At 40.8% G+C, this 25,776-nt stretch overlaps 3 protein-coding genes across 7 annotated transcripts in view; 1 reads left to right on the plus strand and 2 right to left on the minus strand.

The window, feature by feature from the left end:
- LOC129182537 (zinc finger protein 638-like) overlaps positions 1-3,929 on the plus strand; it is a 25,325-nt gene extending 21,396 nt beyond the window's left edge. For 3 of the 4 annotated variants that reach the window (XM_054778785.1, XM_054778787.1, XM_054778784.1), the window contains 4 exons: positions 118-297; positions 1,093-1,215; positions 2,503-2,624; positions 3,371-3,929. In XM_054778785.1, coding sequence (XP_054634760.1) covers positions 118-297; positions 1,093-1,215; positions 2,503-2,624; positions 3,371-3,415 — 470 coding nt within the window. In that variant the 3' untranslated portion in view covers positions 3,416-3,929. The remainder of the gene's footprint in view (positions 1-117; positions 298-1,092; positions 1,216-2,502; positions 2,625-3,370) is intronic. The other variant, XM_054778788.1, reaches the window with a different exon arrangement.
- On the minus strand, positions 3,332-18,940 carry LOC129182538 (palmitoyltransferase ZDHHC5-A-like). Of its 2 annotated transcripts, none has more exons than XM_054778790.1 (12): positions 18,610-18,940; positions 15,505-16,962; positions 15,124-15,245; positions 13,614-13,771; positions 12,655-12,827; positions 12,368-12,470; positions 12,038-12,129; positions 10,652-10,778; positions 10,109-10,214; positions 9,029-9,138; positions 6,927-7,849; positions 3,332-5,920 (listed from the first exon to the last, which is right to left on the minus strand). In XM_054778790.1, exons 2-12 carry the CDS (start codon positions 15,666-15,668, stop codon positions 5,887-5,889), a joined length of 2,112 nt encoding a protein of 703 aa, XP_054634765.1. In that variant the 5' UTR covers positions 15,669-16,962; positions 18,610-18,940; the 3' UTR covers positions 3,332-5,886. The 2 variants fall into 2 exon arrangements, with proteins under 2 accessions (XP_054634765.1, XP_054634764.1); XM_054778789.1 differs by having other exon boundaries at positions 18,373-18,940.
- A 240-nt stretch (positions 18,941-19,180) lies between these two features.
- pold4 (DNA polymerase delta 4, accessory subunit) lies at positions 19,181-23,938 on the minus strand. The gene is made up of 5 exons (XM_054779372.1): positions 23,725-23,938; positions 22,157-22,272; positions 21,388-21,471; positions 20,964-21,075; positions 19,181-19,884 (listed from the first exon to the last, which is right to left on the minus strand). The coding sequence occupies exons 2-5, from the start codon at positions 22,257-22,259 to the stop codon at positions 19,860-19,862; spliced, it is 324 nt and encodes a 107-aa protein (XP_054635347.1). The 5' UTR covers positions 22,260-22,272; positions 23,725-23,938; the 3' UTR covers positions 19,181-19,859.
- Between the last annotated feature and the right edge of the window lie 1,838 nt (positions 23,939-25,776).

Raw genomic sequence — 25,776 nt, forward strand, 5'->3', positions numbered from 1 at the left:
GCAAATGTTTATCAGGTCATAGAAACCTACCCTCGTTTCTCATGTACTCAGTTCTCAAAAGTTGAGCCTCTTCGAACACCTGTCTCAATAAATATATCATTCATCATTCTTCATCAGATGGTCCCACTACCGAGACTGGTATGACTGCAGGAAGTAAGGCTGCAGAAGAAAAGGAAGATAAAACCGCAAGCCTGGATCATAGTTCTGGAAAGGAGACTGGTAGCATAATGTTGGATAAAGAAGAAAAAATGCAAAACACAGAGGACAAAGGGACAAGCATTCCATCTGGTGAGCCAGGTAAGGTTTTATTATTTTGTTGGTGCATTGTTGTAGTCAAAATGATTAAACCCCCATTGGGAATTACTCAAAAACACAACACTTATTTTTACTAGCTGAACTCAGATATGTAAAACTTTTGATATGGATACAAAATCCCTATTTCTCTCATTCATAAATGTCTAAATCCTTCTCCTTTGCCGAGATAATCCATCCACATCATAGGTGTGATATATCAATATGCTGATTAGACAATATGATTATTTGCACAAGTATGCCTTAGGCTGGCCACAATAAAAGGCTGCTCCGGATGCTTATTGCACGCTCCCTCAACATGCAACCTCTGTGGCAATGTGCTGTGTGGTAATACTACACATTTTTGAGTGGCCTTTAATCGCAGCCAACCAAAGGCACACCTGTGCAATAATCCTGCTGTCTACTTAGCATCTTGATATGCCACACCTGCGAGGTGGATGGATCATCTCCGCAAAGGAGAAGTAGTATTAAACACAGATTTAGACAGGTTTGTGAGCAATATCTGAGAGAAGTAGTCCTTTTGCGTACATAGACAAAGTTTTGAGTTCAACTCATGAAAGATGGGAACAAAAATAAGTGTTGAGTCTATATTTATTTTCAAAATGTACAAACTTTTAATAGATGTCCAATGTGACAAAAAAAGAAGTGTGTTTTGGGCATCGTTTTATATAAGAGTTTACGTTTGTTTTTTAGGAAAGTGCAAACGTGAACGAACAGTGTGAAAAATGTGATTAGCAGTACATGCATCGTTACACATGTAGCGTCTGTTCTTTCACACAGGAAGGAATGGGATGCCTGAGAACACAACAATTACTGAAGACAGGAGTGAGAAGAAGCAATTAACGATAAAAACTCCAACACCCCCAGACAACACTCTCAAGTTTGACCCCACCAACCCAGTCGGTAAGACAGACTGGACTATGTTGACTTTTTCTGCATATTTTTCCCTTTTTAGTCATGCTCATTGTATTTTACTTATCATGTTATTTCCTTATTATGTAGACACTGATTTAATCAAATGAGTTGTCTCATGACCTAGCTGTACCAGTGGGGGTTCTCCTTGCACTTTAGGAACCACCAGTTCAGAATTTCAGTTGAGTTCATTTTGGAATAAACCAAACCAAAAACACGTTACATATTTGAGCGGGGGCTAAACATACCGAGGCTTTGTGCTCATTTCTGCCATGTGTGCCTTCACATAAAAGGGGGGTGTTTGACATCATAATATTCTACTTCGGCACAAAAATGGAGTGATCCAGGACGGTGCATTTTGCACGAGAGGTGCAAGTAATTATTATGGTTTGTTATGAGGAGCTCAAAAAGAATATCACTGCCAAAAGCAACACTGTTGGCACCAGTATAGCAAGGGAGGACTGCTGAGTGTAAATGCGTACGGTAAGTTAATACTGATCATTCTTATACTGGACCCATAGTGTTTTCATTTCTGAAAGCTCAACATTGTGCAACTTTTACATGCTAACCTATATCCATTTAAAAAAGAAACTGGAGCAACAACTGTCTTTTTCCATCTTTGAATGGTATCTATTGTTATGTTTTACTAATCGCAATTATGTTGCAACATATATGTCTGCTAACATTTCATATTGCATTGTATTCCTCACGCTCGGGTCAGAAAGTGAGCAAATGTAGCATATTTCCTCATCTGAAAATGTATATCTCTTGATCGATAATTTCATCAGGGATCAGTGGGATCTCAAAGAAGCCGCTCCCATTGTCCTGCCCGAATGATTCCTTCTCCCAGGTCCACCGGGTTCTCAGTAAATGGGGACGCCATGTCCGAATGAGATACACAGTTGAAACAGTGGTGCTTTTTGTAGTTAATTTTAAGCTAACACTCTGGTCTAACGCTAAGAGAGCCACCTTTGTAGTACAGGCAAGCCTGGTTTTAGACTCAACAGACCTCGCTAACCCACTAAACTGGCTTCACAGCACACCCCTTTGGTAGCACGAAATCTATAAACAAAAACAGCTTCTTCGTATCTCAACTACCGCCAAGTTTCTACCATTTGTGATCCAAACAAAGATGTTTCTTCCTGTTTTATTGGCGAGTAGTCCTGGAATGTAGTTAATTGGTACTGACAAAAAGCTGGACATGGAAGCCACGTCGCATGTGCAGCTGGTAGAATGGAAACAACTGCTACTTGACCGCTGTGTCTTTGTGTCTATCAGGTATGGAATTCTTGGCCCCAAAAACAGGCTTCTTCTGTAAGGTGTGTAACCGATTCTTCAGTGGAAACCGTGACGCTCAGATCACCCACTGCAAAACCCTCAGGCACTTTGAGAACATGCAGGTACGGAAGATACGTTTTAGCTTCCTTTTCCAGGTGTGGCGTGAAGTTTACACGCATTCATGAACGTCATATTCATTTGGGCTTTTTATGGTTTGTTTTAGAGATTAGATCACTTCTACTTCGTGATCTTTAAACGCAATAATTGGGCACACAAGTTTAGAATGTTCTCCAAACCTACATGGCCCTGTGTGTGAAAGCGTGGGGGTGGTGGTGTCTCCTAAACCTAATAAATGTTGGCTCAACAAAGCAACAGGTGGTTACATTTTTTCAGTCAAATCTCGATGAAGGACCTACTTTAACACCACACTTGTCCTTCCAAAGTTCGCCAACAGTCAATACAAATAGCACCGTTGAAACTGAAGAAAGCTGAAACATCTCCGTGGTCAAGCAACCCAAGGAGCGTAATTTGCAAACCACGGACCTTGTTAACATCGACACACTTGTTTGCAGTCATACGTCGTCCCCGTCTCCGTCCATATGGATACCAAACCAACACGAGCACAATCATTCTCAATAGAAAAATCACCAGGGATCACTTAGTTGTCCACTCTATTTGCCTGCTTGTCACTGTTGACCCAATAAAACCCACACTTTGGCAAAGGCTGACGGGGATTAAAAAAAAAAATAGTGATTGTCTGACGCAGCCTGGGGTCTGAGAGGTACAGTTATGGTCAGACATTTACATCCACTCCTTATGAATGTTCATTTTCCCATCTAATGTAGTTGTATTATTCACTCTTTTCCAGAAATACTATGAAGAAACGGCGAACATGACTGTCAAACCATCTTAACTGCCTTGGAGTGAATATCTGCATTCCTTTTGCTTTATTTCCGCTGGATCTGGATTCTAATGGGCTATTCCTTTTAAATGGCTGCAAACAAAGGAATGGAAACAAACGATACATGGTCTTTGTAGGCGTACTAGTGCGGGATGTTTTTAGGAATTACTTTGTCAAATCAACAACCCTTGATTGTTCAACTCCGAATATGTTCAGTGTCGTCATTGAACTGGTCTTCACACACACACAAACACACACATATTTGATCTAATGATTTATGATGAAAATACACCAACGAATGTGTTGTAACACAAGACAAATGTCAACAATCCTTGCATGTTCGTGTGGTTCACCTCATTGATGACTTTCATGAAGACTTTTTTACTGTCGTTACGATCTAGTATAGTTGTAGTCCTTACTGTGGGGGGCTGGTAAGGAAATGGTTCAATTGTGACGGGAGGAAAAAATTTTTTTCAGCTTTTTCAATGTATTACTGTACCTTGCATTAAAGAGCTTGTATGACTTCTTTTTTTGTTCATTGTCTTATGTTTGCAAACATCTGTCATTTCCGCAGTAGCATTTTTTTCCAAGTATTACTTTACAAAATAGCTTTTTAAATGTTTTATTCAGGGTTTAGAGTCTAAATAATGGTTTTATATTTAATCAGCTACTTCAGTGGTAGCAGCATTTATGTTAGGCTAATTAAGAACATAGTTACGGATGATTTGTGTTTGTTTTGTGGTATTTGGGCTAAGATGTTGAACTTGTGGTTGGACCAAATGACAAAATATTTCGTTATGAGTTTGTGATCAATCTTAACAGCACAGGCGGTCCCCGCGTTACGAACAAGCCCAGGGTTTAACAGGTTAAAACAAAACTTGAATATCTTGACCTATGCTAGGGGTGAAGCGTCAGGAATATTTCATATTTGTATTTTCACACTTCAGAATGTCATGATGCTGTTCAAATTTGATGAAAATATGATCACATTTACAACTGCACAGCCCTAACATGAGTGGCAATCATTTCAGAATAAAGTTAAATACAACATATTTGTAACATTGGAACTTTGCTTTAATGTTGGCCTCACATTTTTTAAGCAGTCGCAAAATCTCCATTATAAATAAATAAAATATACATGTTTTTTAAAAAAAAACAATCTTTCACAATAAATACGGTAAATAAAAATTACATTTGGATTTTCAAGACAGCTGCACAGTAGACGAGTGGTTAGCATGTCAGAATCACAAGAGATCACGGTTCTCTGTGGTTTCAATGTTCCTCGTGCATGTGTGGGTTTTCTCTGGGTACTCCCACATCCAAAAATCATGCATGTTAGGATTCGGCGTTAAGAGTTTGGGTGTGAAGGTTAAGTGTTTGGGTTGGGGGTAACAGTTTTCGGGCTGTGGGACAGGGATTATAGAGTTTAGGGTTAAAGTTTATTAGGGTTTGGGATGGGGGTTCAAAAATGAATGGATGGATTTTTTGGGGGGGAATTAGTCAAGGTTTTATAGAAATATCTACTGTCTACTGGATCCCAGGGATTTAGGGTGCATGTTTTTAAGTCTGATTTTTCTATATGGAACCTTTGGTTCCACAGTGAATTTCTGTCTGATTTAAATTGACTGTTCAAATAACCAACTTGCTTCAGAGTCCAGCTTGGTCCATAAAAATGAATGTACATGCTGTCGCACCATATGAATATCAACAAAACAAGGATTTAAAAAATTCACATTCAAAAATCACATTATTATGTACACACTTAGAATATTCACATCTAAGAATAAACACCAAAAAAAGGCAATCAACATTTGGTTGAGTTAATGTACTTGTTTCCAGTCACAGATTGCATTTTCCGAGAGACAGCGGAATTACAACGCAGACAGACTTGGATGTTCCTGCCTGCATTGGAATACTAATGCTTTCCTGGTGAGGATAAGTGAACCTAAAACTCTAAATGATATGACTCATATCCCGTAAGAACACATCTTTGCCATTAACGCTCATTATGAAGCCAGCCTCAACTATTACAATTCAACTGTTCCTAAAGTATATTTCTCAACACCATCTCCTCATTTTCCTTGATGCACACGTGTCCTTTATGTGTCTGGGTTCTTATGGGATATTTAGTTTGTTGCAAACTGGCTGTTGCCATTGAAGGGATTCCCTGTCCAGGTTTGGATCGCCTCATACACAAAGAAGTTGTGGGTCCTGCATGGTCAAATGAGGATTTGTTTTGTTTTTTTATAATAAATACCAAAAAACCTGTTGCCATTCACTCCACGCTGTACACCTCTTTTTATTTTAACAGTCGACCAGAAAATAAAGACTGGTGGCTTAACAGGGTTTGCAGCAATTTCCTTTCAGACCAAGAAGATGGCGCTGCAACACGGCAAATCGGACCACTTTGGGGCTTTATTGCTGAGATGAGATGGGCCACTCCGGCAGATGTGTTGACTGGGAGAGGAAGGACTGCCGTGGGATCAACTCAGCACTTCCGTTTGGTCTCGCTCAACCCTGATTTTAGACAAAAAACAACATCAGTGTAACATCAGCATCTTATGTCTGAAATATCTTATTTTCTGTTATTGTGTCTACTATGTTGGGTAATGAGGGTATAAAGGTATATATAGGGGTGTTATTTCATGTCAAGAGGGCTCTAATGATGTTAAAAACTATTGAGAAGGTCATAAGACTTTCTACAGAAATATATTTTTATAAATAAGGAATCGCACTTTGCGGAAATCCACTGATCATGCTCGAGTCTACAACCAATTAACCACAATAAACAAGGGGTTACTGTATTCAACACGCACATGGAAAGATTTTCCGTGGGGTTACTACCAAATTAAACTAATTGAGACAGCCACAAAAACATCAATTGTGACACCAACACAAACCAACAGTGGGAGTAGATCATCAAACCAAACGTCTCCTTCACTCACGGTGCAACCCAAAAACCCCCACCAAAACTTGGAACTTGGAATGCCTTGCGGATTATGAATTCGTGTAAAATGTTATGGTTTTGCATGCATGTTGGTGTGTCTGTGTCACGCATGTTAGTGTGCAGGCGTCCGGGTGGGACAGCTGCATTGCAACGGTATGTTGCATTTGTTACTTGTTGTGTTATTTTTGGTTGCACCGTGAGGGTTGATCAAATCCTGCTGGTTTAAAAGGTGTAAATATGAAGAATCTGAAGAATTTACAGTCAGGAGATTGCGCCTCCACAGTTACATTTGAGGCATGCACGTGCAAAGTAGCGTGTGTGTGTGTGTGTGCATGCGTGTGTGTGTGTGTGTGGGGGGGGGGGGGGGGGGGGGCTGATAATCGACACAAACACATGCGCACATTACATTTCACAAACGCTCATAACAGAAAGTCAAAACAAAGAAGTGAGAGTTTTGATGAAGGGAAAAGACGAAGGAACTCACAGGAAATCTGCCACGAGAAGGAAGAGAAGAGGAGCGGCCGTCAGTGTGAGGATTACACAAGCGGTGACGTGATGCAACACACTCGTACTCACTTGGCTGTTGCCGTTCCTCCGCTTCCTGCGTCTGTTCCGGCTGCCGAGGAGGCCTTTCGAATGAGCCGATACTGCATTTCGGCGGCGGCGGCGCTCGAGTATGACAGGGATTTCCCAAGGGGTGGGGGGTGTGGGGAGTGGGAGGGGTAATTTGTGGAAGATGAGGGGGTATCTGTGGAGCGGGTGCGGTGTGGGTAGGCATGGTGGGGCAGGTGAGGGGCAATGAAACGAGGAGGGTGGGAGGTAGATGAGGAGTGGTGGTGGTGATGGTGGTGATGGTGATGATGGGAATGATGATGGTGGGCTGGGTGGGGGGCGGAAGGAGGAGGGGGTGCAGACGTTTGACAGACAGGCAGGGGGTGAACACTTCGGTGAGGTTCCACGGGCTGACGTTCCCTCTCAGGAGGAGGGGAGTAGCAGGTGGAGGAGGTTGAGCGGTGGAGGAGGGGGTGATGGCGCTGGGGAGACTGGGAATCAGCATCTCTGTGTTGCGAAGTAAGGAAGGATGAGATGTAGCCACCGCCTGCCGCTGGAGAAACCTCGCCTCCAGCCATCAGGCTGTCACATGACAGGCTTCCGTTAGGCGCTGGCTGATGGGGTGGAGGCGTGTGATTGGCTATGCTCTTGAAGCTGCTGGAGGTAGTGGTGGATTCAGAGATGTGGGCGGCACCTGCTGATTGTGACGCCACCCCTGACAGGACAGCGGGGTCAGGAAACGACGGGTAGGAACGGCCAGTGAGAGAGTAGCCTGGGATGCCGCCCTCGCCGCCATCTTGTCTGTCCCCATCTCCTCCTCTGACAGATGAACTGTCCCGGTCCAGACTCGGCTGGGAGCGGAACCCAGGCTGCTGGCTGACCTGGACCAGTGAGGAGGTGGAGGAGGAAGAATCCCTGCTACTGCTAGCCCGCTCTCTTTGACTTAACTGCAGGAAACAGGAAGAGGAGGAAACAAACACTTTATGTTTGGGTTGTTCATTGAGACAACATTAACAACACTATTAGGAGTGCAAAGGTGACTATAGGGGTGTTATCTCATATCTAGAGGTTTCTAACAATGTTAAAAACACATTTAGAAGGTTGTAAACAGATTTTCTATGACGTAACTACAAAAATATTTGATTTACACAGTGGTGTGAAAAAGTGTTTGCTCTTTTCCTTTTTTTTTGCATGTTTGTCACACTTGAACGTTTCAGATCATCAAACAAATTTAAATATTAGTCAATGACAACACAAAAGTGATTGCCCCCTAAAGCTAATAACTGGTAGGGCCACCCTGAGCAGTAACAACTGCAATCAAGAATGTAAAGAGTCTCTTACTGTGGACCACTCATGTTTGCAGAATTGTTGTAATTCAGCCACACTGGAGGCTTTTCCAGCATGAACCAACTTTTTAAGGTCATGCCACAGCATCTCAATAGGATTCAGGTCAGGACTTTGACTAGGCCACTCCAAAGTCTTAATTTTGTTTTCCTTCAGCCATTCAGAGGTGGACTTTCTGGTGTGTTTTGGATCATTGTCCTGCTGCAGAACCCAACCTGGTTTCAGGTCAAGAACAGATGGCCGGACATTCTCCTTCAGGATTTTTTGGTAGACATCAGAATTCATGGTTCCATTTATCACAGCAAGTCTTCCAGGTGCTGAAACAGCAAAACCGCCCCAGACCATCACACTACCACCACCATATTTTACTGTTGGTATGATGTTCTTTTTCTGAAATGCAGCGTTACTTTTACGTCAGATGTTATGGGACACACACCTTCCTACAAGTTAAACTTTTGTCTCGTCAGACCACAGAGTATCTTCCCAAAGGTCTTGGGGATCATCAAGATGTTTTCTGGCAAAATTGAGACGAGCCTTAATGTTCTTTTTGTTCAGCTGTGGTTTTCGTCTTGGAACTCTGCCATGCAGACCGTTTTTGCCCAGTGTCTTTCTTACGGAGTCATGAACACTGACCTTAACTGAGGCAAGTGAGGCCTGCAATTATTTGGATGTTGTTGTGGGGTCTTTTATATATAAATGATTTCAATGAGAATAAAACACAATTTTCTTTTAACAAAATGTGAAGTGATATTTTTCTATGAAAGTAGTGATGTGTACGTTACCTGGTTTGCATAAGCGTGGGTGAGGGGAGTGTGGTTCTTGCCAGGGCTGTAGGTAGGTCTGTATTTATACATGGTGGGGGTGGGAGGTACTTTGTTTACTAGATTGTAATCTGTAAAGAAATGGGAACAAGAGCTTTGATGACTACAACGGAAGAAACAACATTTCCACTGGAATATTATTTCATATCACGAGCACAATCAATTTGTTTTGTCCTGATACAAGGCAACCAACAGCCCAACTGCTAACACACCGTAAAAGACCCGTGTTGACAACTTAGTGACATGGTCGCTATACTTAGCGAGTAGGGGTGCACGGTCAACGTAAAAGGCAGGACGTGTTTATTGTGTCATTTATTCAGTAATTACACTACATGCGATCAGTAAGGCGAAGAATCTGCTGCACGAGCGCATCTCCACCTCAGGCAGGGCTGAAAGCTGTAAAAACTTCAGCAATGCAGCCCAACCCCTGACCAGCTACAGAGACAAGGGGAAAGAACTTGGACGCACGTCTGGCAACGCCTCGCCTTCCTGGTGAAAAAAAAACAGTGGTCTGCAGAGTGGAAAAATAAGGAAAAAGGGGCATCATGTAACGAGAAAAAGCTAAAATGTTGACCCTCGAACTAATAAAAACACAAAGTCTTTACAGTATACACCTATAACTTTTTTTAGCCTTTTAAAAAAATGACAAGAGGCTCCCCTGGACAGCCATGACACAAATAGACAAAGACAAGTTGATGAGATAAAAGCAGTGAGCTGGCACTGTTCCACTAAAAGCTGGAACTTCGGCCAATAAAGACACTTACAAGTATGTATAATGTAATGGCTGACTGGCGTCGTGGGTAACATCGGCACTTGTCACAGGGGACTGTGGTTTGAATCCATATGACAATATATATAATTATTATCGTTTTTTGAACAATTCTGGCCCTCACAGTGTCCGTTAATAAAAATTCTGGCTGGTCAAGTACCCGTTGAAGGCACAGGCACCAAACACACCGCCAACCACTGATGTGTACAACCTGTATACTGTCCATAGGATTCTCATAAGTTCAGCAATATGCTCAATCATAATAACATTACCATGCGTGTTCCGCCTCGTGACCCCAAGGTAGTGAAGCTCTGGTTTTGGAGGAGGAGGGTCAGCATCACATGACTGGCTTTCTTGCATATCCAGACTTGACTGTGACTGGAACATTGACACACACCACAATTACAACTTAACCACATTGAGATGGCATTTTCCTCCCGCTGGGGGGCAAACAAAAGAGTGGAGCATGAGCAGCAAAGTCTTTGGCTGCCAAAGCTGGTTGTTGGCACACAGAATGACAATGCCTAGGTTCCCTCGGTTTGCAGCACACATGCTGCTTAGCCTGCTTGTGGTCACCCCTCGGCAGTTACATCTGGGATGCTTCCCGCTACTTAGTCATGATAACCACCACCTTGCATAATAGAAATACCCAGAACAACTAGAAATAATCCCCAAGGCAGAGTTGTTGTACTGTATAAATGATGGCTCACACAACTATAGTTCATCCTGTTCTAGCGTTTCACGCCAACGTACAACAACAACAACAACCCATGACTACACAGCATGGCAGTTCAACTTCAATGATCTTATCTCACCCGATGAAGATTTCCTCGAAGGCCATTGTCCAGGATCTTTGCTGTGAGCTGGTCGTCAGTAAGCTGTGGGCGCAGAAATGGAGGCTGGACGCACACACTCTGCACACACTTCTTTCTGGTCAAATATCTGCAGAGGACACAAAAGGCAGTCATTCTTTGACCGTATTTTGTTTCGCAATTAAAAGAAAGCATGAAACATTTTGACATGAAACCTCTTAAGCCATTGGACATTTTGCTAAAAATATATATATATATATATATATTTACATATATTTTTGTGTGCATGTGCATGAATGATCTTGGTATGAACGTAAAGAGGAGACTTTGATGGTTACTGTAGATGTGGAAATGTAAATATCTTCACTGGTATAAGCGTGAGAAAAAAGTATATACACCGGAAATTACGCTAAATATGAATACAGTCGTCCCTCATTTACAGCAGTTAATTGGTTCCAGACCCGACCGCATTACGGTAAATGAATTTCCACAATATAGGTTTCAAGGTTAAGACCACATTGCACAACTCTGATGCTGCAGGGACTCGAGATGGCAAATAGTTAACGAGCTACCATGCTGACCAGTTAGGCTCGAATTTATTTCTTGTCAACTTAAGTAAAAAAAACTTACCACTTCCACACGAGATGGGAGGAGAAGGTTTTTCACTCTATAATGTCGGACATGCCATGGCTGACTTCATGACTTTATGCAGTGTTAAGGTAATGTAATGTAAGGTAATGTTTCAATGTTTTGTGTCAATACTGCCGCCTAGTGACCAGAATACTACATATCACTTGTATTTCAATATGTTTACACTAATAGACCATAGTCGATACAGCAATCATTAATTAATGACTTAATTTCAGAAAAAAGGGGATATAGAGAGGGAGCAATTATCGAGCCGCAATGTTGCAAGGAACGACCGTATAATCTTCACGATGTTACTACACAATTGTCCATGCATTTGATTATTATATTTTTACTAACAAATTTATGGATAACTTGCTTTGATGAGAGAAGTAAAGAGAATGCCAAAGTGACAAGCACACATGCAAGTATTTATTTTGGATGATTAGATAATATTGAAGTTTAGAAGAACTAAACGCAGTACAATTTTTCAAATTCAACAAATACATTTAGAAGGAAAAAACGTGAAGTGCATTATTGGCACACATTATTCCCAAACTTTCGCGGGCCACATCTGGCCCCCGGGCCTTGAGTTTGACACGTGTGGTAGAAGATACTTGTACGACTGGAAGAGATAACGGTGCTAGGTTTACGGTATTAGTGTAATTGTTCATGACACATGCTGGTCTCCTGACTGTTGGCTTGATGGCAAATGGCAAATGGAGTGGTAGCGTGTCAGGAAAAAATAAAGTAAAAGTGCACCTGGGTGCCTGTGAACTGCAGAGGACATGAGTGACGTTCCTCCAACAGCCATCTGTAAAAGGATTAACTCCTCCTCTGAACTTGCCTGTTACCTGAAGAAAAGGCAGGGTGAAAATAGAGATCAACACAACACACAACACAATTCATCTAAAAGGAGGTAAGAAAATATAGCTACACAAGATGCCAAAAATGATCTGTTGACCCGTAAGAATCCATGGTGATGCGTGTGAGGAAAAAACAATTGTCTTCTGTGTTCTACTTGGTCTGTGCTATATCCACCATCATTTACTTTAAACGGCTCTGGCTTTTTATGGGTTAAGGCTTTCCTACCTGCTCATTAGTAGTTCTGCCCCTTGCCACAAGCACAATGTGGAACCCAGTGAGACCAGCAACGGGAATGAAGAACAGGCCTGCAACACACATTACAGCCAGCCTGGAAATAATACTTTTAAGGACTATATTATGACATCAGGTGGAAAAAAGTGAAGGGTAATTAAAAGAACTGCAGATTTGTTGAATAAAAAGGTGTTAACAAGGACAAAATAATAGTTAATAGTTAATGTTCCTAACCAAAATCTAAGTAAAGAATACAGAAAAGGCCTTCCAGTAGAGGATACGTGACAATGGCATGCAGGCGGCCGATGTACTGGTGATGATAGAAGAGGAAGAGCAACCCAAAGCCAAACACAGCCATGATGTGGGCCGTCAGTGAGAGGAGGAAGAGGAAGAAGTATCTGTAATTCCTCCTGCCGATGCAGTTGTTGACCCATGGACAGTGGTGGTCAAAGTCCTGAATAAAACAAGCAAAGAGGTCAAGCTTTACAAACCCCCCCAACACTCACATACATCATCATCTCATCCAAAGATGTTCCACAATAAGCAGCCATATAGGAGGCCATGGCTCTCAGTCAGAAAAGGTCAATCTATGTGCCCACCCTCACCTATGGTCATGAGCTTTGGGTTGTGAACGAACGAACGAGATGGCGGATACAAGCGGCCGAAAAGAGTTTCCTCCATAGGGTGGCTCGACTCACCCTAAGAGATAGGGTGAGGAGCTTGGTCATCTGGGAGGGGCTCAGAGGGGAGCCACTGCTCCTTCACATCGAGAGGCACCAGTTGAGGTGGCTCGGGCATCTAGCCAGTACGCCTCCCGGATGCTTCCCTGGTGAGGCGGTCCAGGCATGCCCAGCCGGGAGAAGGCCCCGGGGCAGACCTAGGACATGCTGGCGGGATTATATCTCACAGTTGGCCTGGGAATGCCTTGGTGTCCTCTCAGTGGAAATGGCCGGAAACCAGGAAGTCTGGGCTTCCCTACTGAGGCTGTTGCCCCCGCGACCCGGACCCAGATAAGCAGAAGAGGATGGATGGATGGATGGATGGATGGAGGTAGTATGTACAATTGAGTTACAATTCTACAATGAGTAATCTTCTTTAATCTCATTTTGTATATCTGAAAAATTTAGCATTTTGTGTAGACCTTTTGTTGGCTGTAGCATATAAAAGAATGTGTGGACATTTAGGTGATTTGAACCATTGTGTGCTTGAACGTGGTATGAGTATGTGAGTGTGAGCTCACCTCCACACAGTTGTCACAGACAGAGCAGTGGGAGCAACGTGGTGGCCTGTAGAAGCGACAAGTTGAACACCATTTCATCCTGACCTGGATCCCTCTGATCTGCACCGTTTTATAAAGAGGAGCACGGAAGTCATCCTCCTTGTCCTCATCCTCCTCAGCTGCAGACAAAGACACCAGCTCAAAAATAAACAAGCAAAACAAAACCTTCATATCAGTGTCTATTACGCTGTTACTCTGTGTTCAAGAGATGATTTTCTAGCACATATTCTGTCACCAACAAGTTGGCGGGACATTTTTTTGTGTGTAAGACTGATTTGAAAGACATTTTAAATGATCTAGAAATGGTGTCTTATGTTAAAAATGTATCAATGTGGTGTATGCTTGAAAGAGATGGAATAGGCATGGGTAACTCTAGCCTCTGAACTTCAGGACGTTGCAATAACTACATTAAACGTCAAAGATGCATGGTTGGATTTTCCACTTTTCACCTATCGACCTCTCCACCTGAGCAGCCCTCTCTCCAAGCTGTATGGTGGCTGAAGGAGGGGCGTCCCCCGAAATTTTCTGCTGTCTGAGGACCAAATTGACTGTTTGGGAATACTTACACTACCATAAAAATACAGATGGCCGCAAAGAAGGTCGCCAAACGTGCAAAACATGCTTGCTGACACATCGAACATGATGGCGCATCTAAAAGGAGCACCAGCGCTACATGCTAAATTTAAGGTAAACTTAATAATTTTACGAGAATAAAGTCAAAATAATAAGAAAAAAGTCATAATCGAATGAACAAAAGTCACAATTTTACAAGAATAAACTCGTATTGTTATAGAAAAAAACGTCATTTTTGGCAGCAAAGGTGAAATGCATTTTTTTCTTGAGTTGCATATAGCTTCTTAGCATATCTCTCTGTGTTGGTTTACAAAATAAAGTGTCCCTTGCATGTTGTAATTTTTCAGGATGTGGCCCTCGCTGGAATAAGTTTAGACACCCCTGTATTACACAATCCAACAACTCCAAAACACTCTTGTGGCGAAGTTTTGCACATTCCGATTTTTTTTTTATTGTTTATGTTGACTTAGTGATTGCATTTATTTGCATTTTGTGTTTTGTTTTTTTTTTTTACCAAATATTTATAGTGTTTTGACCTGTTGTGACTACAGGATAAGCCACAGTAGACGCCATTATCAACTTCATTTTATTTATTATTTATTTATAAAGAATTCAGTTATTTATATTTAAATATATATGTTCCACTTCCATCATGTCCTATTTTATTATTTTAAAATGACAGAAAAGTTATTTTTCAATACTGATATTTCAAATAAAGATATTGCAAAATGACACATTTTACAGCTGTAATTATAATACCGAACCGTGAACCCGTGATATGTGTGCTCAAGGTTATCATACCGTCAGAACCTAATATTTGAGTATCTCATTGGCAGGCCGAATAGTTTGGTTTTCGATAATCAGAACACGGTGCCCCTACATAATGAAATTCACCTACCTCTTGGAAAGATGCCTGGGTCCATGAATGTGGCCATACAGAAGTTAGCCAACACAAACAGGAAGATGACACCATTATAAATGGGTACGGCTGCAGAGAAACGCTCCGAGAGCCATGGACAACTGCACGACACAGACAAAAAGGACAACACCAGTAAGAAAATGAATGGAGGCACATAAAGTGACAATATTTCACTTGCAGATTACTTATCTTTTACAATTACAACAGCAGCAAGGTATCATTTTTTTAGATTGCTTTGATACACAGTATCATGTTCTGCTCAATTCATGTTATACATAAATCAAAGGGTGTGGTTTCGTAGTACAATAGTAACAGTGTATTTCTCTCACTAATATGCACGCACAAGTGTGCAACACTTACGTGAAGCAGAAAAAGAGTGTGGTTGAGCCAACCAGGAAGAAAGTGGCTGCCGACACGGGGATGTAGCGTGAGGGTCGCAAGGGTCTGGAGGACAGGACCACAGCATGGGGCAGGGGAGAGGAGGATGGACCCCGCCCTTCATTCTTACTACTGCCACCTGGCATCACTTCCCGTGTGCGCAGTGTTTTGCTCGGGCCTCAGCTTAGCTGCGATGCCGAAGGAGTTGTCATTCTGAGTTAAACGTCCCTACTGGCGCTCTATGTGGGATGCTGATATGGGGACCAAAATGATGGATTGATCAATCTTTCTTCCTTTGCGAAAATCCTCATGGAGATCCTGAGCCATTGTAAAAAAGTTGTTCCAGGTTTAAAATATTTGATTCTGTCAAAAAGCAGATGGACTTCACACAAAACATTACAGACGATATCCAAAGACGGCTTTCAGAATATTAAGTTCTCCGGCCCAAAAAACAAAAAGACAAAATTGGAATTTTCTGCAAATACAGTGAAAAAGCTTGACATTTAAGATCAAATGATATAGAAAACAGTTTTGCCTCTTATGTAAACCATACATAATACCACCTTCCCTTTCAATTAAAAAAGGGAGTTAGGATTAAAGCACAAGACTTGAAAACCGGGTTTAGAAGGGATCGAGTGAATTGTCCTGGATCATCAGCGTTTCCTTTCCCTCCCTTGTGAATAGAAGCCAAACTTTAAATTAAAAAAAAAATTGTATTTAACAGACAGTATGGAGGTTTATAAAACTATGGTTGCTGCATGAGAACAAAATGAGTTGCAATTAAAAAAGGGAACTTGCTTTTCGTCCAACATTCATATTAGGCACAGCAGTCTGTAAATGTGCCACTGGGGGAACTTGGTTTTCCTACGTGTGGGCATCGCTAACATCTACCAGCTGTAGACCACCTGACCTGGGAGATGCATCAGGTATGTGAGGGACAAAAACCAACGGATGGTGTTGGGCTTGAAAAAACAACAGGGGTAAAATCCAGAATAAAATCCACTGGTATCCATGTCAGTTACATTTTCAGAAGCAACAAGTTTTAATCCAAGGCAGAATAAAGTGAAAACAGTCAATAGCAAAAATGATCTTAAATGAAGACTGGTCACAGTTTCTCCATTGATGACTGATTGTTCCGCCGTTAGTAACTAGCCAAGCACGCTAATGTCCTTCTTCAGTTCCTGCATTTCCTCCAAGAGCTACCATTGGGCTTGAGAACAATAAAGCAATTCACAAAAAGGAATTGTAAAAAAAATAATTTTAGGTGTGGACCAACAATAAAAAAAAAGCTTGGATCATAGAAATCTTGAAGGCTGAGGTTAGGTTGGAAATTATTTCCCCAACAAAAATGACCTTTTACTCATGAAGATCTGATGTATTGGATTCTTTTGTGTATAAAAACAAACATTCTAGCCTGAGGGGTGGTCAGGATTACTGCACCTAAAAGTAAGAAAAATGCCCAAGTTAGAAACAGTGAACAAGTCAAGGCACTCTGTATTGTACGCCATTGGTTGGAGTAATATACACCAGTCTTTATATGTTAAAAATATAAAAGCAGTATTGGCCTATACCAGGGACCATTTTCAGCTGGCAAATCATTTTTTATTGACCCTCGGTATACAGGAGGTCATTGTTTGTTTTTGAGTCATAGACTATTAAAAATTATAAGATGACATCTGCAGCATTTCTGTCATGCATGTGTTTTGGGGGGTTGTGTGTGTTTTTTGCAGCATTCTTTATTTGGTTTGGGATCTTTAATGCGATTGCAACATCCATCCATCTTCTTCTGCTTATCAGAGGTCGGGTCGCGGGGGCAGCAGCCCAGACTTCCCTCTCCCCAGCTACTTCGTCCAGCTCCTCCCGGCAGATCCCGAGGTGTTCCCAGGCCAGTTGAGAGACATAGTCTCTCCAACCGGGTCTTCCCGGTTCACCAGGTTAAAGTCCAACGTAAAGGCCCTGAGCCGGTGAGCAACAACAATTGCCACCCCTGCCTTTTGCCTCTCACTGCTGGCAACGCCAGAGTGGAATAAAGACCAACCCTACTCAAGAAGACTGGTTCCTGAGCCCCTGCTATGCGTTGAGGTGAGTCCGACCCATGTTACCGCTTCGGGCTGTGCCCAGCTGGACGCCATGGGTGCAGGCCTGGCCACCAGATGCTCGCCATTGTGCCCCACCTCCAGGCCTGGCTCCAGAGGACCCGGTGACCCGTGTCCGGGTGAGGGAAATCTTGTCCAAAGTTTTGTCTCTTTATTGGGGTTGTTATTGGGGTCGAGACACTGCAGGTTTTCTTTCCAGCCAGTCACGAAAGCAGGTGATTTTAATGACCAACACCTTCAGTTTGAGGGAAGGAGCTCATCAATTAAATCACCTGCTGAAGAAACTGGTTGGAGAGAAAACCTGCAGCGTCTCGGCCCTCCAGGGCACGAGTTTGACACATGTGTGCTACAACGTGACGTCCAACTACATAGAAACGCTAAGAATCTGGTGCAATATGTAAAACCAGACTTTCAAAATTTGATAAATCCCTCAATTAATTAATGAAGCGGTCTGGGGATATGGCATGCACAATAAAAAGGCGTTTAAAAGGTCCCATAAATGCATTAAGATGTGTACATTTATGTGAAATATATAATTAATATGTCAATGCATATTTGAATGGGGCTACGGTTATGATATGTTCCACAATCACGACAACAAAATACAAACCATATCACGTAAAGAATCGATTACATTTATGACTGTAACGTCTTTCATGCAATAAGGTCATAATGAGTCTTCTAATGCACGAACAATAGATGCTACTTGCTATTTAGCAAATTAGCTTTAGCAGTCGGCTCAGGTTAACCTCACCTGTTTTCACAATGGCCCAATGGTACGTTTAATTCCAGTTGTGGAAGTCTTCCAGAGTATCCATTAACATCGTTAACCCCTTCTCAATGAGGGCGTGTACAGTAGGCGGCTAACCTTTCCGTTGTTAAACTGGAGACATGGATGCTGCTAGTCAGCTGTCACCGAAGCGCTGGTGCTAGGTAGATTTTTAACTTTGATGACGAGGTGGACACTGTGAGGATTCACAACATGTCTCACCTTCATCGCTCAAATTAGACAAGCGTCAACCGCCGTAGAGTTATGTTTGTTCCTCATTTCAGCATGTTACATGCAACGAACAGCTTCAGAAGAGGAAGACATCTTTGTCGGTCGCCCAAAATCCTGACGTCGGCGAACACGTGCCATAAAATGACAGGCCTGATTGGACAGCTGCTCCTTTGTTTCACAAGCGATATGGTACCCCTGTCAAATTAAGTGAAATTATATATAGTACTGTCCATTGTCAACCTTCTCATTTTCACTGGGAAACTACTGTATTTCGCCCTTCTTTCCCGGCACCCTCTCGTTTTAATAGTTTCATTATCTCTGGTTCTGCCGGAGCCGCACAGCTTCCGGTCCGCTCGGCATTGCTCGGGCAACATCGGAGTAATACATCCTGTAGCCAGTAAATCACGCCTTCAAAATAAAAGAAGCATGCCAGTAAAATAAGACGTGTGACAGTGACAACACGTTTGCCCCGCAGTAGGCAGTCGTCCCGCCCCCCCATGGTATTACCTTTTCACAGGTAAGACTGAAAAAAAATACAAAAAAAACCTTTGTATTTGCCCTTTATAACATCATTTTAATGTATTACATTAACATTTTCAAACAGAAAACACAGGCGGAAACAGAAAATACAACAATAAAAACACAACTGTGCACATGCAGTGCAGTTGTACACCACAGAAAACTACAACCACAATATACAGTTGCTGTATATTAAGCATTAGCATAACATCTAACCAAAATAATAATGTCATTATACAGCATTGCAAAGTACAAATGTATTAAGACATTTTTTTGCTGAAGTAACACCTCTGTGACAAATTTTACATCATTAAATTGTGCATGTCGGTCAGTAGTGTATGTAACCACGTGGTGTCCTTAAGTCTAGACACATAGGCATAAATGCATATATTATACAATGAGACACATAGGCATAAATGCATATATTATACAATTAGACATATAGGCTTAAATGCATATATTATGCAATTACACACACATACTGTATATACACATATGTTTTTACTATTTTTATTTAAATTTGTAAAAGTATTTCATTTGAATTATTTTTAAAATAATTAACATATTTCAGGTATTATTTATTTGTTATTTATTAGTTAATTAATAATTACAACTTTTTTTGCATAAGATATGTATATTATTTGTCCAGACTTTAGGGACACCCGGTGTAATTGGTGAAAATATGCTAAATCCTTGATGCTGGTTTTCTTCTTCATTCATAATCACAAAGGATATTCACTCCATAAGCTGAAAAACAAACACAATCGTGCAAATTAAGAGATGTGAAAAGAGAGGTCTAGCTCATTAACACATAAAAATTAGATGAAACAGATGAAAATTAGGGATGTCCTGATTCACATTTTTTGGCTTCCGATCCGATCCAATTTTTTTTATAGTCTTGCCGATCCGATCTCGATCCTTTTTTTTTTTCAAATAACAAGCTATTGTTACAAACGTTAAGTTGTAGAATTGAATATGTTAATGAAAATAGCTCCTCAAAGTATTACAAATAATGCAACCAAAGTATTGCTGAATATTTTTTTTATTACACATGACCAACAATATTGTTTGGCTTTTGTAATAAATCTCTGTGAGTCACGTCCCTAATCCAATAAAAAATCAAATTGGACAAAATGGGCTTGCAAAATCCTTTTAGGGTAGGACTAAACATTTGACATGGTTATAGATCAAGTTGTGGTGTGATTTAGAATATATGACTTTTTTTTTTTAACAAACTCTCTTCAATGCAATATTAATTTATTGACGGTCCCTAGTATAAACAACCAGCGGTTAGAGCAGCAGTTCCTGTGTAGGTGGCGGGAGTCGAGTGGCAACCAGCTTTGAGGCGCATTACCGCACCGACGATGTTGGAGTGTGGCCCAAAGTTACAAACATTATACGGCAACCAGATTGGCCTGATCTCGTGACGGAAGCCGATATTATCCAATCTTAAAAATACAGCATATCGGCAAAATGATATTGGATCCCAGTGGAGCACTATAGTAAGCTTATTATCTCAAGGTTGTGTACAGGGCAAATCCGTCTTCTCTTCTCTTGGCTGAAACGTTCGGATACAACAAGGTCGAGGGTCGGCTCGATGGCTTTTGTTTATCGGTTTCATTCACTCCAAAGAAGTTCCACACCGCAAATGTGTTTGTTACCGTCACAAGTATTTGGAGGTGCGTCTGCCATCTCGTTTATAACGCCACCATTTAGATTGATGCATTTTATCGATTGCATATGTATTGTATGCAAATTATCGGCCAATCCGATCAGTGTCTACAAATTCTCTCCATGATTATCAAAATGTGTTCTGTGCGTGTCACCTCAGGTTGTATTCTTGATCGGTTTGTTTTCGCAGCAGCAAGTCCCGGATCTCCTCAGGGGGATTCAAACCATGAAGCTTTGCCCTCTCCCATCTCTGAAGCCTGCTGATCCCTGCAGCAGGAAAAATGCCAGGTCATGAAAAAAGAATCCCTTAAATGATTCTTCATTTGTGTATTCTGCTGGTACTCCAGCTTTGTCCCACATCCCAAAAACATGCATGTTCGGTTAAGGCTGGAGACACTAAATTGTGAATGGTTGTTTGTCTACATGCGTCCTGTGATTGGCCGGTGACCAATTCGAGGTGTACCACTCCTCTCGCCCAAAATAAAACAATCAGTGATCACTCCAAGTGCACTACACAATGTCATCTGTGACGCTTTGAAGAGGCAGGCATTCCACAGTAAGAATGTACTGTACTGTTACCTGTACAGGGGCCCAATCTCCAGTCCAGGTCAAACTGTCTCAGTTTGTCTTCCTCTTCATTTCGGCACGTTGCGGTTTCAGTGTCTGGTTGATAAAATCATTCAGAGAAAATTCCATCACAACAAGATCAGGATGACTATATGACATACTACTAAGTAACATCTCTACCTGCAACAACTAATAACATAGACAAAACATTATTTTAAAGTTTGTTGCAAGTAATTAATCAGCTTCAGTTGAACCCGTTCAAGTTGATGCCCCTCGGATTAGCTGACTCACGTCAACAAAACCAAAAATAGTCATTGCTTGCAGACTTACTTGTGGCTTCTGCCTGAGAAATGGGTCATAATAAAGGTTCTTAGAATTTACGCACCTCATCTTTCTTGCGGTGGCTAAAAAGTTTTAAAAAGTTAAATGAGTGCATTTTACTACCAATTTAAGGAGTTTATGCTTGTGGAATGACTGAGAAGTCTACCACAAAACAAGAAAGGACCTTTGCTCCTATGTCGAAGCTTTTGTGAGAAAGTGGCGGTTCCATTTTGACATAACCACAAACCTTCTTTTACAAAAACATGCAAGCGATAATGCAAAAAACTGCATTTTGTATTCAATTGTGTTGTAATTGGGTAATATTTAAACTTGTTTGATGATCTGCAACATTTAAGTGTGACAAACATGCAAAAAATAAGAAATCAGGAAGGGGGTAAACACTTTTTCACACCACTCCACATCCCGACAAAGCCAACTTCTACAGGAAAATGACACCAACCCTGTGCTGAAGGAGCAGTGGGTTGCTCATCCTTTTTTGTCACTTTTCTTTCCTTCTTCACAACCTTAAATGAGTCGGTTATAAGTCCACTCTTGGTAGTCATGACGGCTGATGACCTATAACACACATTTGTAAAATCAATGACACTAATTATTAACATAATTCCAAATCAAACATGTTCAGTCACGCCAGTGTTGCTGCTGTTGGTAGTCCTGCCCCTTCCGCTATGTGGTCAAAGTGGTCATTATTGAGGGTGATAAGTGTCCATCAGTGTGCACTTACCATTTGTGTGCAACATTTGAGCACCGACAGTTCACTGTCAGTGCTCAGACACAGCATTTTACCGTATTTCCAAGCGTGAACGCACTTATGCAGTCAAAAGACCAAGAGTAAGTAAGAGTAAGTGTAGTAGTAGTAGTAAGTATTGAGTGCACAGTGCTGGACACTTCCTAATACCCTGAATACACCCTAATAGTCACCATCTTCGATATGTAGCGGAAGGAGCGGGACTACGAAACAAAAAGCTAAATCTCTGGCTTAATTCAAGTGTAAAGGGGATAATTCATTTTTAATTCTTGTACACCCAAGCAGTGGAAGGGAAAAAAACGCAGGCAGATACCGGTAATTTATTCACCATTGAAGAAAAGAAGAAGAAGAAAAGGGTGAACATTGTGATTATCATTTCCAGTAAGTGTGCAACAACAGCGGATTTGGGACAGCACTACACTAAAAATTGTGCACACTCAAGTACACAGTTCACACAGTATACTTATTGAAGCATACTCACAAAAGTATTCCATTTGAGACACAGCTAGGAGTTCTACTTGATGTGTTGTGAAATATTGTTATCAAACATTCTAATGAAAATACTTTGCATGTGTGAAAGAAAAAAGTATATCCATCAACAAAATACAATTCTAAATACTTTGCCTGCACTCTGCTTATTAAGCAATTATTCACTATTATTATGACTTTTTTTTACTAAATAATTTGATGATTTGGCTCGTGCCTCATATTATCGTATTTTCTTAGCTGTTGTTTTTATTCTTACACTTCTTTTTTATTTATACCAGTTTTACTCACGTGCTGTCCTGCTACTGCCACTACTTGTACTTGTACACCGTACTGCATACGGCGGGGGTGTCCAAAGCGGCCCCTTGTTATTTGATCGGCCCGAGGCACAATGTAGAAATCAAATTAAACCAAAAAAAAACAAGCGAAAATATAGTAAAAAGGCAAAATGTAAAGAGAAAACGCTGAAATGTTGACACTAATAAAAAGTCTGGACATTCCTGACATACAGTGTTGCCGCTATTAGACCCTATTGGAATCCAAATATTTACCGGTATGTGCTGATATCATGTATTACAGCTTTATTCAAGTAAACAACGTCATTGCTGTAAAAAATTGGTATGTTTTACACTTTTTGTCCAATAGATGTCTTATTAAAGCAAAGGAAGCCTCAACAAGCTGTATCCTCGACTGCTCTGACCATCATATCTTTACAATAATAATACTGCATTTGTATGAACGCCAAATAAGACTGTCTTTGTTGTTAAAAATCCTACCTTGATACGACAACGCCTTCTTCTTCAACTTCTTCTTCGGTTCTAATTTGGCAGTATCAAACTTCAATAGTACATAACCGCCGCTCTGTGGTCCGAGATCGTTGGATTACAGTCTAATTAATTTAAAAACTCAAATCAATATTTAATGTTATATTACAATGTAAAATACGCTTTCTTTCGAGATGAAGCCGTGTGTGTGACGTCACCAACCTGGTGCTCCTGCTTCTTCTTCGTTTCTTTTCGGCGGTAGCAAATGTCAAGAGTTCATAACCGCCACCCTGTGGTCAATGATGATTATCTTCCAGTCTAATTGTTTAAAAAAAACAAAAAAAACTCACATCTTATCGTCAAGATTATATTAAAATATGTCTTCTTTCGAAAGAAAAAAGTGGTGTGGAAATTAGTGGAAATTCTGGTGGAAGGCCATAACTTTCCTTATTGTCCTGAATATGCAAATGTTGTCAGGTGTTAAACAGGAGCAAATGAAAACGATCACAGTAGATTTTTAGGTGTCATAACAGGGAAATGGGGAAAAAAAACAGCAAACACCAAAGTTCATATTAATAATAGTCCTATTCTTTTTCGCCCATATCACAAACTTGAGATGCATTTTTTTTAAATATATAACTTTACAAAATATATAGCTTTAAATATATAGCTTTACAAAATATCAAAGTGGCCTTTGCATCCTTTCTTTTTTCACTATGTGGCTGTTGGAAAAAGTTTGGACTAAAAAAAAAAATAAATTTAAAAATAAATTTAAAAAAAAGGAAAAAGTTTGGACACCCCTGCTGTAAGCAATAAAATATTGTTAGATGGAAATACTATATGTTATTTACGAAGCATTGAACAATGTTTAGACTGAGTGGTAATTTGATGCTGTCCCTTTTTGATTTGACAAGCTCCAGCAGTAAATAGCTGAGGTGTGAAATGTACACCAGATGTACACCAGTAGTTTCAAGCAGTTTTTCACCTCTCCACTAAATATTTTATATTTATATAATAATTCTTATATTAATTTTACTTTTCCACATGCTCAATACTTTTCTGTCTTGATAGGAAATATTTGGTAAGCCGCGACACGTCAAACTAATTGTTAAGATGTGGCGAAGGGGTAAAAGGGGATGAAATAAATTCTGCTTCTTTCTACTCCTTTTCAGACAGCACGTGGACTTGTACAAGCGTAAACACGTGGTGTACTCCAATGTTACCATTACCATCCAACAGGGGGCAGACTTGACCGTGTGCGTTCGTGTGCGTGTCCCTCCCTCTCCAATGACCTTGCTGGATGAAGACACAACAGGGAGACAACGTTCTCAGTGTTCTCAATGGAAGCACTGTGACATCCATGACCATCCTGAGGTCAGCAACACCAGGAGACAACAAGGCAGCAGTGGAGGCAAAAGAAAACAAGGTAAGTTTTCACACAGTCATGAAATGAAGGGTTGTGAGGTCTGTATTATTGGCAAACTTATTCCGCCTGTATGGAACTTGGGTATCATGTAAGTGTCGGTAGATCCTGCATATTTAGTAGTAGTATTGCAAGTAGGTGTGTAAATTTTGCATAGAAAAGTTTTTTGATGTTTTTGTTGGCATACTTCCACAAGTTCTGTTTCCAAGCACTTGGAGTTTTGTCATCGTCGTCGTTTTTCTTTCCCCCCCTCTGAAAATAGGTTGTTTTTTTCCGCAGACAACACATCTCATTCACCATAAGTCAGTAATAATTCATACATAGGTGATCATACAGGTAAAATGTGCAGCATTCGTGGACCACTGCTAGAAAAGCCCAAAATATTTACATGGTTATGTCTTTATACTTGACCAATAATGTTTTCTTGTCGAAAATTTGAGATTTCGCACTGTTGGGCGGTCCTTGAACACACCACAGTTGTGTGCTGTGAGCCACAGAAGCACTCGCTTCAACAGTCAAACCGATCTCAAAACTTGCAATTGAGCACAAGTTAAAATACAACATGTAATAATAATTTTAAAATCATTAAAAGTATACAATAATATAATTATTATTCATTCATGGATAATTCTATAATATAT

This window comes from Dunckerocampus dactyliophorus, chromosome 6, assembly GCF_027744805.1.
Source record: "Dunckerocampus dactyliophorus isolate RoL2022-P2 chromosome 6, RoL_Ddac_1.1, whole genome shotgun sequence".
NCBI classification, from domain to species: Eukaryota; Metazoa; Chordata; class Actinopteri; order Syngnathiformes; family Syngnathidae; genus Dunckerocampus; species Dunckerocampus dactyliophorus.

Bases quoted from the DNA above. Each gene is read 5' to 3' on its own strand.
- pold4 (XM_054779372.1), bottom strand. From the start codon at position 22,259: ATGACTACCAAGAGTGGACTTATAACCGACTCATTTAAGGTTGTGAAG. The intron at 21,472-22,156 runs GTTGGTGTCATT...TTTATCAACCAG, and splicing joins CACTGCTCCTTCAGCACAGG to ACACTGAAACCGCAACGTGC. The intron at 19,885-20,963 runs GTGACACGCACA...TTTGTTTTTCAG, and splicing joins GATCAAGAATACAACCTGAG to CTTATGGAGTGAATATCCTT.
- LOC129182538 (XM_054778790.1), bottom strand. From the start codon at position 15,668: ATGCCAGGTGGCAGTAGTAAGAATGAAGGGCGGGGTCCATCCTCCTCT. The intron at 15,246-15,504 runs GTAAGTGTTGCA...TGTGTCGTGCAG, and splicing joins ACACTCTTTTTCTGCTTCAC to TTGTCCATGGCTCTCGGAGC. The intron at 5,921-6,926 runs GTGAGTACGAGT...GTCTAAAATCAG, and splicing joins GGAGGAACGGCAACAGCCAA to GGTTGAGCGAGACCAAACGG.